The following is a 15367-nucleotide window of genomic DNA, read 5'->3' on the forward strand; positions in this document are numbered from 1 at the left end:
TCTTGGTGAGTCAAAGTGGTATTTCAAATCCCTCTAATTTTTATCAGGGTAGGAGATGACAACATGGAATAATGGACAGGTGCCTAGCCTTGGAGTCAAGAAGATATGGGGGCAAATCTATCAATTAATCAAACAACAAACATTAAATACCTGCTATTTGGCATATAGTATGTAAAATGCTCAGGAATATAAAAGAAAAAGTGAAACAGTAGTCACCTAGATAGAAATGGAGCTGAGACATAAAGGGCTTTCCACTCTCAGAGAATCATAGAGAGGTTTCCACTTTTCCAGCATCCCTTTTAGCAAGGTAAATGGTCATAATTAGCAGGGTAAGTAAATTATAAGACTATTTCTTGATTCTTCCTGTTGAGTAGGATCAGGTTATTGGCTAGTAGTGCCACCTAGTGGTAAAACATGGTCATGGTGGAATATCTGTGTCAAATTTTTGAGCCAGTAGAATAGACCTGGAGTTAGGAAGTTCAAATCCAGTCTTGGACACATTGGGTGTCTCTGGGCAAGTCATGTAACCTTTATTTTCCTCAGCTTTTTCAATTACAAAATGAGGAGGATAATAATAGCATCTACCTCCCATGGTTGTTGTAGGGATGAAATAAGATATTTCTAAAGCACTTAGCACAGTGACTGCCACATACTTTGTTTATGATGATGATGATGATGTTTTGGTGTAGATCTGCCTAAGGTACCTTTGTTCTTGCTACTCCCCTCCTCTTTTCATTTTCTTGTGAAACCAAAGGTTCTTGGGAATATCTAGCCATAAGTCAGATGTTTGCCTGAGGCAAAGGATGGAGATTCAGTGCAGACCTAAGGAATTAAGAAACAAACAGATAAATGCTTATGGACTCTATCTAGCTGACACTCCCAGCTGCAACCAAAATGGCCTCTGGGTTGTTCTTTATACCTGACACTCCATTTCCCATTTTCCTCTCTTTGAATAGGCTGTTATCTAATGCTGAACATACACTCCTTCCTTATCTATACCTCTAAGAGTCTAACTTCCTTTATATTTATGTATATTATATTATATTATTTATATTGTGTGTATATTTGTGGGAGAATGCGACCCTGACTCATAAGCAAAATGCTCTTTGCCTACTCCTTATCCAATTTTATCAAATGCCTTGTTTCGAACTAATTGTGTCCTTTGTCTGATTAGTATAAGTAAATGCTTCCACAGGGGCTTATGAGCTGTGGGACGAAGAATTTTGAAATAGAGATAACTTTTCTGGGGGACCCTATATGTGAGAAGGGGGACCCCAGATGCTACTTGCAGAACTCCATTATATTCAAAACATCTGCTCCCATCTGTCTCTAAGGTTCTCTTTTATTAACTTCACACCCCTTGCTCAATGTCAGCTTGACACCATGGCAGTAATTTTCGAATTCTAGAGTTAACTCACTGGAAGGAGGGAGAACTTTTTTGACACAAGAACACAGACTCCATTTTGAAAGGCAACCCATTTGTCATGTCACTGAGCTCTCTATTCAGTTTGATCTTGGAAGCTCATAGTTCTAATTTGTGAATAAATTTATTATTTTTGGAAATGAAACACTGCAAGATTTTTTTTTCCTTAAGCATCATCACAAAACCAGAGCTTCTAATGCATGTGCTGGCTATAGCTCTGGCTATTGGTGCCTCACAATGTTTTTTTTCCTGCTCACCCAGGGAGTGGCAGTCGATTTCTGTCAAAGTATGCACAGCTTTTTGTCATGCTGATTAATGAGGACCACAGTGACCTCAAAGAATGCTTTTTCTGTTTCAGTATGCTCTGAAGAGGACTGAGGCAAGTTCCCTCCCATTTCATTTTAGGAAGGCTGGAAAACAACTCACTGCTTCCTCCTTCCCTTCTCTCTCTCTCCATCCCCCAATAAAAAGTTAGGATAAACCATCCCACTTCCTTATTTGTCCAAATAAACCGACATAACAACTTGTAGTGCTGGTTCTCATTGCAGTTAAGATTTGAAGTTGGAGCTCTAATCCTCATTAGTGGTTAGGGTCAGTCTGCTAACTTTAGCCATCAACTAGCACTTTATGATTCCTCATGTGTTTTCTTTTTAAAAAGCAATTAAGAATAATTTAAAAAATCAAAAGTTCTGCCAAATTTGCTTGGTTTTCATCCTTTCTCTAGTCCTGATATGAAATTACAAACTGAGAATATTTTTGGTATTTTTTCTGTCTTTGAGTCAAGTCATCTCCGTTAGGAAATGAAGTTTGCAAGAGGGCAATGAAAAGGAATGCATGGTCCAAGGGTCTATCACAAGAATGAAGAGGGGAAGGAGAAACCCAGGAAGCCAATGCTAGACTGCCTTAGGCAGCACAAACCACATTTTAGGGAGGATATTGTTTAACTGGGTCATGTCCTAAGGAAAGTGTCCATGAAATGATTATTAATTTTCATTAATAACAATAATTGTTAATGATAATAAAATAGCATTTATATAGCAAAACTTAAGGTTTCTTGTGTGATCCTCATCACAACCCCCGAGAGGCAGATGTTTTTATTAGCTCTATTTTACAAATGAAGGAACTGATGTATAGAGATTAAGTGACTTGCCCCAGGGGGTCACACAGCTACTAAGTGTCTGAGATTAAATTTGAACTCAGGTCTTCCTGACAGCGTTCTATCTGTTGCCACCACCTGGCTGCCTATAGAATGCAACCAGCACTGTCCAAATGTGGAGAGGGCTGCCTCAGGAGGTAGTGTGTTCCCTGTCATAGGAGGTATTCAAGCAGAAACTAGATGACCATGTATGTATTTGCTAGATGTGTGACAGAGGGAACTTATGCTTTGGGTAGTGGTTGCATGAGCTGACTTTTCAGGCCGTTTGCAGTATTTTGTGACTGCAGTGCTATACTGTGGTTCTGTTTTTCATTCTGTTGAATTTGAAATGTGGTCCCACCAGTTGGGGGCCGTTTCAAATGCATTCTTGATATTGAAACCTATTTAAATGATAGAAATATGCCTGGTTCTTTCTCATCACATATTCCTAGAAAGGGAGTGTGATGAACCAGATAGAGAGCACAAGATTTTGGGGTAGAAAGACCTGAATTCAGATTCTGCCTCTAATGCTTATTGGCTTTGGGAGCATAGGCAAATCACTTAACCTCTCACTTTTCTGATCTGCAAAATGGAAATAATATCTATATTACCTCCCTCACTGGGTTGTAAGATTCAAACGAAATTGCACACATTCAATTTATAACAGCTAGGTGACCCAGTGGATAGAGCACAAGGCCTGGAGTCAGGAGGACCTGATTTCAAATACAGCCTCAGACACTACAGCTGTGTGACCCTGGGCAAGTCACTTAACCTTGTTTGCCTCAGTTTCCTTATCTGTAAAATGAACTGGAGAAGGAAATGGCAAAGCGCTCCAGTATCTTTGCCAAGAAAACCCCAAATAGAATCACAAGGAGTCAGTCATTACTGGGAAAAAGAAATGAACAGCAATTACAATTTCATGAGGGGCAAGAACAAATACTACATGAAGCTTTGAGAAACCGATCTGCCTAAGGACCTTGCTACTCTTTGCAAGACAAATCATAAAATTCTTTCTAACTTCACATTGTTCTTGGAGGAAGACTTCAGGAAGAAGACTCACTCTGGAGCCAGAGGATCTGGGTTCAAATCCTGCCTCCATCACTACCTGAATGATCTTGGGCAAGACACTTCACTTTCTTTATCTGAAAAAAATAAGGAGGTTGAGGCAGAGGGCCTTGGATTTGGAGCTCTCCTTCCAATTTTTGATCTATGTTCCTAAGGGAGTGAAATGTCTTCTCGTTTGTGAAATGGGTAGGCATTGGACTCTGCAGTCTATTTACCGTATGCTAAATGTGTAGATGTCTGAGCAACCATTTGGCCAAGAATAAAAATGACATTTGAAAATAGTAATTTTTTGAGGTAAATTTTCATCTTTATTTGAAAAAGAAAGGTAGAGTTCTCTTGTTGATTTTACAGAAAGTGAAGGCAACTGTCATCTTACTGCTCTGGCTAATTCATGCACTCATTGAGTCTGATTTAAGCTCTAGTTACTTTGACAGGATTTAAAGTAGTAAGACAAATGTGAATAAAATGAAATTAGGTCTGTAGGATTCTGAATAATAAAATAAAGATTAAGTTGGTGATATTGGTCCCTCAAGTGCCGGTATTTAAACTTTAAAAATCTATCAGGAGAGAAGATTAAGTGGTGTTTCTTTGGTCCTAAGAATGTAAAAGCTAAGACTAAAATGTTCCTTTTCCCCTACAGGTTTAAGATGTAAAGAATATCCTTAAAGACATTAAATGACTATTAAATTCTCTTCAGTGTGTAAAGGATCTCCTATAAAAAACACTGGGAAGGAATCCCTGAGTTTATTCAATACTCTGCTAGCATCTTCCTCATAAACAAAGGGGAATTTTTTTTAAAGCTTTGCAAAAGACACACACATACACACACACACACACACACACACACACACACACACACCATTCTAGCAAGTGGTAGTATTTGTGCTTTTAGTCTATATCCACAGTGTTTCTGAAATCAGCCTCCTAAGTAATAGCTTAATGGAAAGAAAAATGAAATTACAAAATTAAAATATGTTTTAAATTCCTTAGTTATCTGTAGAGGTAGCATAAAGCAGCCACTCTTTGATGTTCTCTCTATGAAGTTTTAACCATTCAATGTTATTCTTCACTGTTTCCAGAACATTCTCTCGAGCAGATGCTCCTGCTCCAGCTTCAGGGTACTTATTAAAAAAGGTCTCGATCTAGAAAACAGAGAGGAAGAATTTTTAAAAAACCAACAGCTCATCCTGAGGCCACTAATTAATTTTCTAGCTTTTCAGTGACCACCAGGAGATGGTAAATCTGGGTCCCTTCTGCCTCAGAACCTAAGCCCACCATACATAGACCTCTAAGTTCAGCTTCCAAGTTGAGATTCATCCTTTTGGGTCAATACTTCCCAAGTCTTTGACCTCTATGGTACATAAGATGGCACCTTGCACCTCACAGGCCAGTATACCTATCTCTGGTTTCTATTGGCTGCTGAAATTTGAATGTATGCATGCAGGTCCTTTACTTACTACCCCAAGGCAACTTCTCCCTAGTGTAGTTTTCCTGGTGAACTTTATTTCTAGGATAGAACATAAATCTAGAATTGGAAGAAATGTCAGAAACCATTTAGTCCATCCCTGCATTTTATAGAGGGAAAATGAGCTCCACGAAGATTAAATGACTTGCTCCCAAAGCGCAAAAGTAGTAAATGGCACTCATAATTCAAACCCGGATCATAAAAATGGGGTTTGGATTTTAAAGGATCATAGACAAAAAAAAAAAGACTTTCATGGTTAAGACTTTCAGGGTCATGCAAGACCCCTCCCCCCATACTCACACATTTTACAGATGGGGAAGGTGAGGCCCACTGATGTTAAGTGACCTGCCTGAGGTCACAAAGGTAGTAACTATCAGAGGCAATATTTGAACCTAGAGCCTTTAATTCCAGAGTCAATGTTCTTTCCATTATATCCCTGTCCAGTGCTTAACTCTTTGTTTTGAGGATTTCTTACTTCAGGGGCTAAGAACAGTTAAAAATGATCTTTCAAGGAATCCAAATCCCTAAACCCCTTTTAGGCATGTTCTTATTTGTTCCCCAAGCACACAAAGAGTCTATCACTGGAACCACAATGACTATAATCCTCAACCTAATTGAGGATTAAAACATATGATTCTAATTCCAATAATTACATAAAACTTTCAAAATTTTGTTTCTCAGAGCAAACAGGTCCCAAAGTCTTTTTTCTCCTGTCCATTGGGGAGGGGAGGGTGGAGGGAGAGGGAGATGAAGAGAGAGGGGGGGAGGGGGAGGGAGAGGGAGAGAAAGGGGGGGAGGGGAAAAGGGAGGGGGAGAGAGAGGAAGGGAAGGAGAGGGAGGGAGGGAGGGAAGGAGAGAGTGAGAGAGACAGAGAGAGAGAAAGGGAGGAAGGGAAGGAGAGAATCTTTACCTATGAGGAATAAAGAGATTTAAATCCTTGGTTTTGAAACACTAAACACATGAAGTCTGAATGGAATCTAATCTTAAACAAATCAACCCAGAACAAAAGGGTCATATCTCCCAGAGCAAAAGGAGCAACCTTGGTTCCTTGGCAACCTAAATAACCCCATAGAGCTGTCTTAAGGACTCTGAGACCTTAGATTTTTGCCTTGTGGTATGCCAAATACCTTGTGGTATTATTGCCTTATGGTATTTCCAAATAGAAATAAAAAATCTATATTTTCTAAGATCTCACTATCTCTTGCCCTCACCATATCTAACTCTACACAATTGCATGGAGGAAATTCCATAGAAGATTAGTCCAGGCTATCTTCAAAAAAGAGGAATGTTGGACAATATTTTAGACTGGTACCTGCCAGAGCTGGAACTCAGTGTTAAACGGCTCTGCTATGGTCACAATCCGGCCAAGATTTCGGTTATTGAGAGTGAACCTGAAAGGAAATCCATGAGAGCAAAAGATAGCATTAAGGGCATAGAATTCTGAATTAATGATTTAGATTCAAAAGGTATACCCACCATGAGGGAGGCGGGGAAGGAGGGTGTGTTCTTAGAGTAATTTGTCAAATTACTAGGAAGTCATAAAATCATCCTATCAGGAGGACAGAACTCTCCTAGTTGTCTCTAATGCCACTGCTAACACTTTACAATTCTTATCTCATTTAAGCCTCCGGACAACCCTGGAAGGTAGGTGCTAATTAGAGCCATATAGGACTTTAGAGATCAATTAGTATAATCCAGTCAAATCCAACCAGCATTTATTGAGTGCCTACTATGTACAAAGCACGGTCCTATGTGAAAATAGTCCCTATCCCCAAGGTGAAGGGAAGAAAAGGGCATTTATTAAGTGTCTACTCTAAACAGCTAGGTGGTGCAATGGATAAAGTGCCAGCCTGAAGTCAGGAACTCATTTTTCTGAGTTCACATCTGGCTTCAGACACTTGCTAGCTGTGTAACCTGGGCAAGTCACTTAACCCTGTTTGCCTCAGTTTCCTCATTTGTAAAATGAGCTGGGGAAGGAAACGGCAAACCACTCCAATATCTTCACCAAGAAAACCCCAAATGGGGTCACAAAGAGTCAAACACAACTAAGAAACAAATACCTATGTACCAGGCACTGTGCTAAGCATTTTACATATATTATGTCCTTTAATCGTCCCAACAATTCTATGAGCTAAGTGCTAGATTAACCTCATTTTGCAATTGGGAAAATGGGACAGACTGAGTTGAAGCGATTTGCCCAGGGTCACACAGCTAGTAAGTGTCTGAGGCTCGATATGAACTCAGGTCCTCCTGACTCTAGGTCCTCTTAGCTGAGGAAGAAGCATCCATTCTACCAGCTGCACTCCCCTTATTACACGGGTAAGAAAAAAGTCAGTCCTACTAAGGTGAAGGGACTGGCTGAGATTACATACTTAATTCTTGGCAGAGCTAGGCTGAAAACCTGGGGCTTCCAACTCACAATCCAGTAACCTCAGTAAAAAGTTAGGGAAATGGTTAAAAAGTTATATTCCTTTTATGCCATTTGATCATTTCTCTTTCATAGGAGAAAATTCAAGCCAGTTGTGAATTCTCTTTTATGTATCAGAGAGCTGGGAATGAGAAGGATGATAGAATTCCTAAAAAGCTCTCCAAGGACATTCTCCAACTTGGGAAAGGCTTTATTGTAAGGAATCCATTTAGCACACAGTTACTGAATGCTTAGAGCCTGCCTCATGTTTGTTTCCATTTAATTCATTTTAATATATTAAGCTTCTACCATGTGTTAGGAACAAAGACAAAAATGAAATCTTCCTTTCCCCCAAGGAACTTATATTCTACTTGGCAGGATGGAGTCAAGGAGCAGTTATGGGCTTACGACATTTTTACACAAATAATTACTAGGAGGAAAAGAGTACTAAACTCATGGGATGCCTTTCCCAAGGTAAATCAAGCCAGTTTCTATGATGACAGGCAGAAAGGTGCCCCATCTGATTTTTCCTTCTAAAACAGGTATTCTTAAGTTGTAATCTATGAACTTCTTTTTTTAATTACCATATTCAATATTTATTACCATATTCAATAATAATTAATTTCCCTTGTTATTCTATGTATTTTATGCATTTGAAAACATCCTGAGAAAGGGTTCATTAGATTATCAAAGGGCTAGCGTTGCTCTAGCATAGCCTTCAGGAAACAATGATCATCTCCATGTTTCAGTGAAGCTGTAGAGTGGGATGTCAGTGGAGATCACAGGCAGACTGGATGGTGGAGCTTCAGATCACAGATACCGGATGCTAGATTGAGAGTGGGAAAGGACCTTAGAGGCCAGAGTCCAACCCTCTGATTTTATAGTCGAGAAAACCAAGGCTGAGAGAAGGTAAGTGGTTTGCCCAAGGTCACAAAGTCAGTGACAGAGCATAGCGAAAAGAGGAATAGCTCAGTCACATGGGCTACAAGTTGATGAATTTTTTGGCCATAGTCACACTCTTGACGACTAAGACATTAGCAAGCTGTATTTGGTGGGGAGTAAAGATACCATCTTTGGTAAAACACAGAGTTCAGTGTATGTTAAATATTGCCAAAAGCTTCATGAACCTTAGCAAGCAATGAAGATGGGGGTGGGGGGAATAGATCTTTTTTAAAGTGTGAATTTCTCTTTTTCTTTTCTTCAAAATTGGAGGAATGTTGACTAATTTCAAATTTTCTTTTATAGCTACCTATGACTTTACACTGAATTTTTCCTTCCTATGCCTAACCTTAGGGGCAAGATTAAGACAGGATTGTGTGAACTAACATGGCTAAACTGAGACAGCTGCCCTCATGCTTACCGATAAGAGGGAAGGAAAATGACAGTCACTTAAGAACCAAAAAGTGAAGGAGAATTTTTTTTTTTAAAATGTGCAGTTAAACCACATCTGCCTGTCAGATACCACATCTCTCCTGTCAGATTGGCTAATATAACAAAACAGGAAAATGATAAATGCTGGAGAGGATGTGGGAAAATTGGAACATTGTTACATTGCTGGTAGAGTTGTGAACTGATCCAGCCATTTTGGAGAGCAATTTGGAACTATGCCCAAAGGGCTATAAAAATGTTCATACCCTTTGACCCAGGAATACCACTTCTAGGGTTGTATCCCAAAGAGATCACACAAGTGGGGAAAGGACCCATATGTACAAGGATATTTATAGCGGCTCTTTTTGTGGTAGCTAAGAATTGGAAATCAAAGGGATGTCCATCAATTGGGGAATGGCTGAACAAGCTGTGGCATATGAAGGTAATGGAATACTATTGTGCTATAAGAAATGGGGATGATGTGGACTTCATAACAACCTGGAAAAACCTACACAACATAATGCTGAGTGAGCGGAGCAGAGACAGGAGAACATTATACACAACCACAGATATATGGATTCTGTGAGGACTAACCCTGACAGATTTTGCTCGTCTCAGCAACACAACTCCAAAGGACTCATGATGAAGAATGCTATCTACATCCAGAGAAAGAACTATGAAGTATGAATGCAGATTGAGGCACACTTCATGCTAGCCTTTTCTCCCCCCCTTTTTTTCTTTCTCTCTTTTGTTTTTGTTTTTGGGTTGTTTTTTTTGTTTTGTTTTGTTTTGTTTTTGGTCCTGTTTCTTCTTTCTCATGATTCATTTCATTGGTTATAATTCTTCTCCTTAACTTGACTAGTGTGTAAATTAATTCAATGCGAAGTTATATGTGGAAGTTATATAGGATTCCATGCCATCTTGGGGAGGGAGGCGGGGAGGGAGGGAAGAAAATCTGGAACTCAAAATTATGTAGAACCGAGTGTTGTAAACTAAAAATGAAAATTAAATTTTAAAAAAATGTGCAATTAACATTGAAAAGGGCAAGATGTTGGACAACAAAATGGAGGAAAAATAGCACCTACCACACAGGGGTGTAGTAAGAATAAAATGCAATAATATTTGTAAAGCGTTTTGCCAATCTTAAAGTACTATGTATGCTAGATATTGCTACTATTATTCTACACATATTGTAGTGATTTTTAAAGTGATGATCATAGTTCTCCAAGGTCCTTACCATTACAATATTACTAAGGCCATGCAAAGAAAAAGGTTCATAGGTGCAGAGCATCAAGCCTGCAGCCTTAGAAGACACTTATAAAGTTGTTTTAGTTTATGTCCCTTTGAATGAGTTCCTCATTCACACTCATGAAATCAAATTAAAAGGGAAACATCAAGTCTTATCCCTTTTTACCAGTGTTATTAGCGAGTTCATTGAACCCTGAGGTTTCATCCCAAAGTTTAGTGGGAGAAGCAAAAAGGAAGCAATAATCCTCCAGCAATCTGGGGTTCTGTAGTAAGTCTCAAGCTGGCAAGGATGTTGCTAACATGACCATTAGATGTCCTTCGGGGCGAATCACAAAAACCAAAGAAGCTGACAATAAATTGTGGCTAGATAGAAGCTGCTAAAAATAGCCATTTTGAAGTTTGAGAAAAAGGATAGAAGCCTGAGGAAAAAAAGTCTGGATGAAGCCTGGCTCAATTTTTGTTCAAGCCTATTCCAATTCTCATGGAGAAATTAATATTTATTCAAGCTAATTGTAATTAGGCTGTTCCTCCCTCCTGTTGTGTTTTTTTGTTGTTGTTGTTCATTTGTTTGTTTTTTGTAGTGGGCATATGGTTGTCATATAATTTCACATATTGGACCATTTCAAATACCACATGAAAATTAGGTAATTAGACTGTGAAGAAATGTTAAGGGCCTTGGACCAGTATGGTCAAGTTAGAGACATAATTTGGGTCATGGTGAGAAAACTGATTAAAACAGAGAATTTTGCCTCGGTGAACTGAAAGGTAGAAAAAGGAAAGGAAGAAAATAACATATCATTGTAGTAGTTGATGTTCCTTACTGATTTATTTACTGTCATTTAGCTAGGGGGCTAGGAAAAGGAGTAAGGAGGGGAGGAAGGGAGGTGTTGATAGAAGTAAATGCCTTTGATATTGGCTATTACTATGGCTCCCAATAGTATAAAACTCCAATGTTTGCAAAATACTTTCCTTACAACTGCATCTTCAAATGGGCAATACAACTAGCATCACCTGCAATATACAGATGAGAAAAACTGAGACCCAGGAAAGGTAAGCAACCTGCTCAGTCATAGTAACAGTTACATTTTAATCTAGGGCTCCTAATTCCCAGTCTGGTGTTCTTCCCCTGATGCCAAGCTGATTTCTCCAGTTGAGGATGGCAGAGAGTTAAGGTCAATGGTCAATTTTGATAATTAGATAGACAGATGACAGACAGACAGACAGAGATAGACAAATAGATAGATGATAGATTGAGATAGATAGATGGATGGATAGACAGACAGACAGATATAGATAGATAGATAGAAAGATAGATATTGCTACCTGTTACCAACTTCTATGCCTTTGTTGAATAAGCCTGAAATTATAAAAGTCTTAGATCAAGAGTGTGGGAATGATTCTTATACATGTAGGAGAAATAAAAGAAAGGAAGGCTGGAAAAGCATTTCTGCTTTTTTTCTTACTAAGCCTTTCTCCTTCAGCATTTTCTTCTTTATAAAAAGTGTTTAAGAATAAGATATAACTCTTGGGTCATGTTCCGTTCAAACACATGGAAGATAATTACTAGGTCAAAAGAGTATTACTACTTCTGCTACTACTGCTGCTACTACTACTGGTAGTGCTGCTGCCACTACTACTACTGCTGCTGCTACTACTACTACTGGTACTACTACTGCTGCTACTACTGGTACTACTACTGGTACTACTACTGCTGCTACTACCACAGCTGTTGCTGCTGCTGCTGCTACTGGTATTACTGCTGCAGCTACTCCTACTATTGTTAGGTCAAAATGGAGTATAGAGAGATGTAGCTCATATTAGTAAAGAAAGAGATTGAGTGCCAGTATCATGACATTAGGATTTAGATCTGGTAAGGATCTGGAAAGATGAGGCCCAGAGAGACCAGAGATCCCAGACGTGGAATTGTAAAGCACTTTAGCTGCTGTCTGGTTTTACACCTTATTTCAGAGATGAGGTAACTGAGGCCATTTATATAAGTAGAAACTTACAGCCCTGAGACTTGAATAGGCTGGTGTAGTGAATAGAGCAGAGAGCCGGAGTTTAGACAATCTAGGTTTAAAGTCTGCCTCTAGCTTTGTGATCTTGGCAAAAGAAGGAAAGAGGAAGTTAGCATGCATTTACTAAGTGCCTACTATGTGGCAGGCACTGTGCTAAACACTTTACAAGTATTAACTTAATTCCTTCAAACAGCAGCAAATCATTTAATTTCTCTGGGTCTCAGTTTCCTCACCTATAAAATGAAGGCATTGGACTCAGTGACCTCTAAGGTCCTTTCTAACTTTAAACTAGCTAGGTAACTAGGGGTTTCAGTGGATGGACCACTGAGCCTGGAGTCAAATCCTTATTCAAGACCTGAGTTCAATCTGGCCTCTGACACTTACTAGCTGTGTAACCTGAGCAAGTCACTTAACCCTGTTTGCCTCAGTTTCCTTATCTGTAAAATAAGCTGGAGAAGGAAATGGCAAAACACTCCGGTATCTCTGCCAAGAAAATCCCAAACAGGGTCATGAAGAATTGGACACAACTGAAATGACTGAACAACACCGCCCCAAAAACTTAGGACCTCATCACCCCAATAATATTTTGTTTCCATTATGTTTTGAAGTTAATTCTAGGAATTCTAATATCCCAATGTTTGAAGACATATGTATTATTACATATTATAAACAGTTATGTATCCTTTTATATGTACTCATATTTAATCACAACCAACATCACATCCTGTCAGACTCCAATTTGTCACTGATCTGTTAGAACTAATTCTTTCTTTTTTTGTTTTTGTTTTTTGTTTCTTTTTGAGGGGGGGAAGGTGGGGCAATTGGGGTTAAATGACTTGTCCAAGGTCACACAGCTAGTAAGTGTGTCAAGTGTCTGAGCCTGGATTTGAACTCAGGTCCTCCTGACTCCAGGGCCGGTGCTCTACTCACTGCACCATCTAGCTACCCCTGAACTAATTCTTTCAAAAAGAGGTGACAGGAAGTCAACTTGAGTCTTGTTCCTTTAATGGAAAATAGCATTTTCCTCGATCTCTACCCCTCGAGCCAATGGCACTTATTGAAACTAGAGATAGTTACCTCAGGAATAAAATGTCCCAAGGCAGTCATAAGCAAAGAAAACAAAAAAAATAATCAACTTACCTGTCGACTAAATATTCCCAGTTGAGTCGTATCCAATCCCAGGCCATGTACTTGCCATAACTATTATATGAAATATATTGGATAACAGTAAACACATCCTGGGTTTTAATGAGCTCGGTGTCCTTGAGAAGCTCCAGATACCTAAGAGAAGCCAAACGGAAAGGAACTTTTAATGTTCACCCTTAGCTAAATTCCACATATTAGTGTACCAGCAATCCAATTCTTGGGGCACCAACTGACATAATTGATTGGACTGGACAAATGGTGAAAAATATGTTTAATTCTTTCATCTCTTGTACTACTGTCAAAGGCCAACCAATGATTCTAAAAGCTGAAAAAGAAAAGCTAAGCTATCAAAACCTTTGAGAACTCATTTTTTAGATTATTCAGAGACATGAAGTAAACAGTAAATTATACTTTGTTTATAAAATTTGAACATTGGAGCTCAATGCACACTGTCAAGGAGTTTTGTTTGTTTGAAAATGGCTTTTAACAATGCCTACTCATGTTTTCCTGCCCTCATCTCTTGTACAGGATTCTATAAAAAACAGCTAAGAAGCCAAAATTTTCTGGAGAAGGAAATGAAAGGAATATTCATATTCTCTCATGCAGATTCACCGTTAAATGCATTTGACTCATTTCTGAATTGTACTTGATAATACGCTAATGCAACGTTGTTTAGCTCAGTCGTCTGTAGAAGTACAAATGAGTCTAATGTCTTGAGCTGGGTATATCTAATGACCAATTAAATTTACTCTCTTCTGTGGTCACAGACTATAACCCCAATGATCTTAGTTAAGCATCTCAGGAATTCATGTTGGTCACAAGGCAGGGTGGGTGGAAGGAAGAGCTGGCAAGAGAATGTGGATAGAATGGGACATTTTCTCCCACCATCCCTGGGAAAGCCACTAAATAATCTATGTCCCCTATTGATACTGGTTACATTGTATTATTGGATTTCTGTGTGAAATATAACTCATGTATCATATGTTTCAGTTAAAAAAATAAAGATAGTATACATCTTAATAAGAAAGAAATACTCCTTTTAGGGAATTAAGAAAAAGCCATAAATAACCTTGATAAAAGAGTAACATTGTTCACAGATGCTAATCCATAAAGTAATTTTTCTTTTTCTTGAGCTAGAGTGGTAGTCTGGTACTTTGAGAGCATGTAGTTCCATGAATCTTCATCACCTGAGTTCTGCATTCCGTATCGGTACACCAAAAGTCGGAGATTCACAGGTTGACTAGAACAGACACAGTATTTCATTTGTACAGTTTCTTTTTGTTTGGTTGGTTTTTTTGTTCATCATAAGACTTCATTGCATTCTCTTGGTTCTCCTAACTGCTCTTGCTCTCTCTCTCTCACTGGCTTTTCCCATTCTTTAATCATAGCTGTTTCCAAAGTCTCTGTCTTTCTCTATCTCGGTCTCCCTCTTCACCTTTCTTTTTGATCATCTCATTTAATTTCATGGCTATCATCTCAATAAAAATGATTCCCCAATCTACTTCTTTAGTCTTGACCTCTTTCTTGAATGCCAGACTAGCATTTCCAGTGATCTATTGGAAATTTCCACTTGGAAGGTCCATTAACACACACTTCGTAGTCAACATTTGTAAAATGAATGAACTCATTATGAATAGTGCTAATTTTTACCCTTTCTTTTATTGACATCTTTCTAGAGGCAGCTAAGTGGCACAAAGGATAGAGAATTGGGCTTGGACACTTACTGGAATGTGATCCTGAACAAGTACTTTAACTTCTGATTGCCTCAGTTTTTCAACTATAACATGGAGATAATGATAGCACTTACCTCCCAGAGAAAGCATCAAATGAGATAACTGCCAGGTATCATTATCATTACTATTATCATTCAATGGCATCATACCTATCCTAGTTGCTCATGCTTGTAACCTCAGCGACATCTCTGGCTCCTCCCTCTCTTTTAGCCCACATGTCTATTAGTCAACTGTTGCAGTGCACAGGGAATCAAAGTTCAAATCCTACCTCAGACACTTACTAGTTCTGTGACCCTGGGCAAAGTCACTTAATCCCAGCTTCTGTTTCCCCAGTTATACCATAATAGCCTCATAATAAT

General features: G+C 38.8%; 1 protein-coding gene across 2 annotated transcripts in view; it reads right to left on the reverse strand.

Moving 5' to 3' along the window:
* Positions 1 to 805: 805 nt before the first annotated feature.
* LOC118853422 (glutamyl aminopeptidase) overlaps positions 806 to 15367 on the reverse strand; it is a 126254-nt gene continuing 111692 nt past the window's right edge. The window contains exons 17-21 of one of the 2 annotated variants that reach the window (XM_036763508.1): positions 14345 to 14515; positions 13270 to 13410; positions 6401 to 6479; positions 4585 to 4765; positions 806 to 822 (exon numbers count right to left, since the gene is read on the reverse strand). In XM_036763508.1, coding sequence (XP_036619403.1) covers positions 4610 to 4765; positions 6401 to 6479; positions 13270 to 13410; positions 14345 to 14515 — 547 coding nt within the window. In that variant the 3' untranslated portion in view covers positions 806 to 822; positions 4585 to 4609. Of the gene's footprint in view, positions 823 to 3914; positions 4766 to 6400; positions 6480 to 13269; positions 13411 to 14344; positions 14516 to 15367 lie in introns of those variants that run through there. The other variant, XM_036763507.1, reaches the window with a different exon arrangement.

Source organism: Trichosurus vulpecula, chromosome 6 (genome assembly GCF_011100635.1).
Source record: "Trichosurus vulpecula isolate mTriVul1 chromosome 6, mTriVul1.pri, whole genome shotgun sequence".
NCBI lineage: Eukaryota > Metazoa > Chordata > Mammalia > Diprotodontia > Phalangeridae > Trichosurus > Trichosurus vulpecula.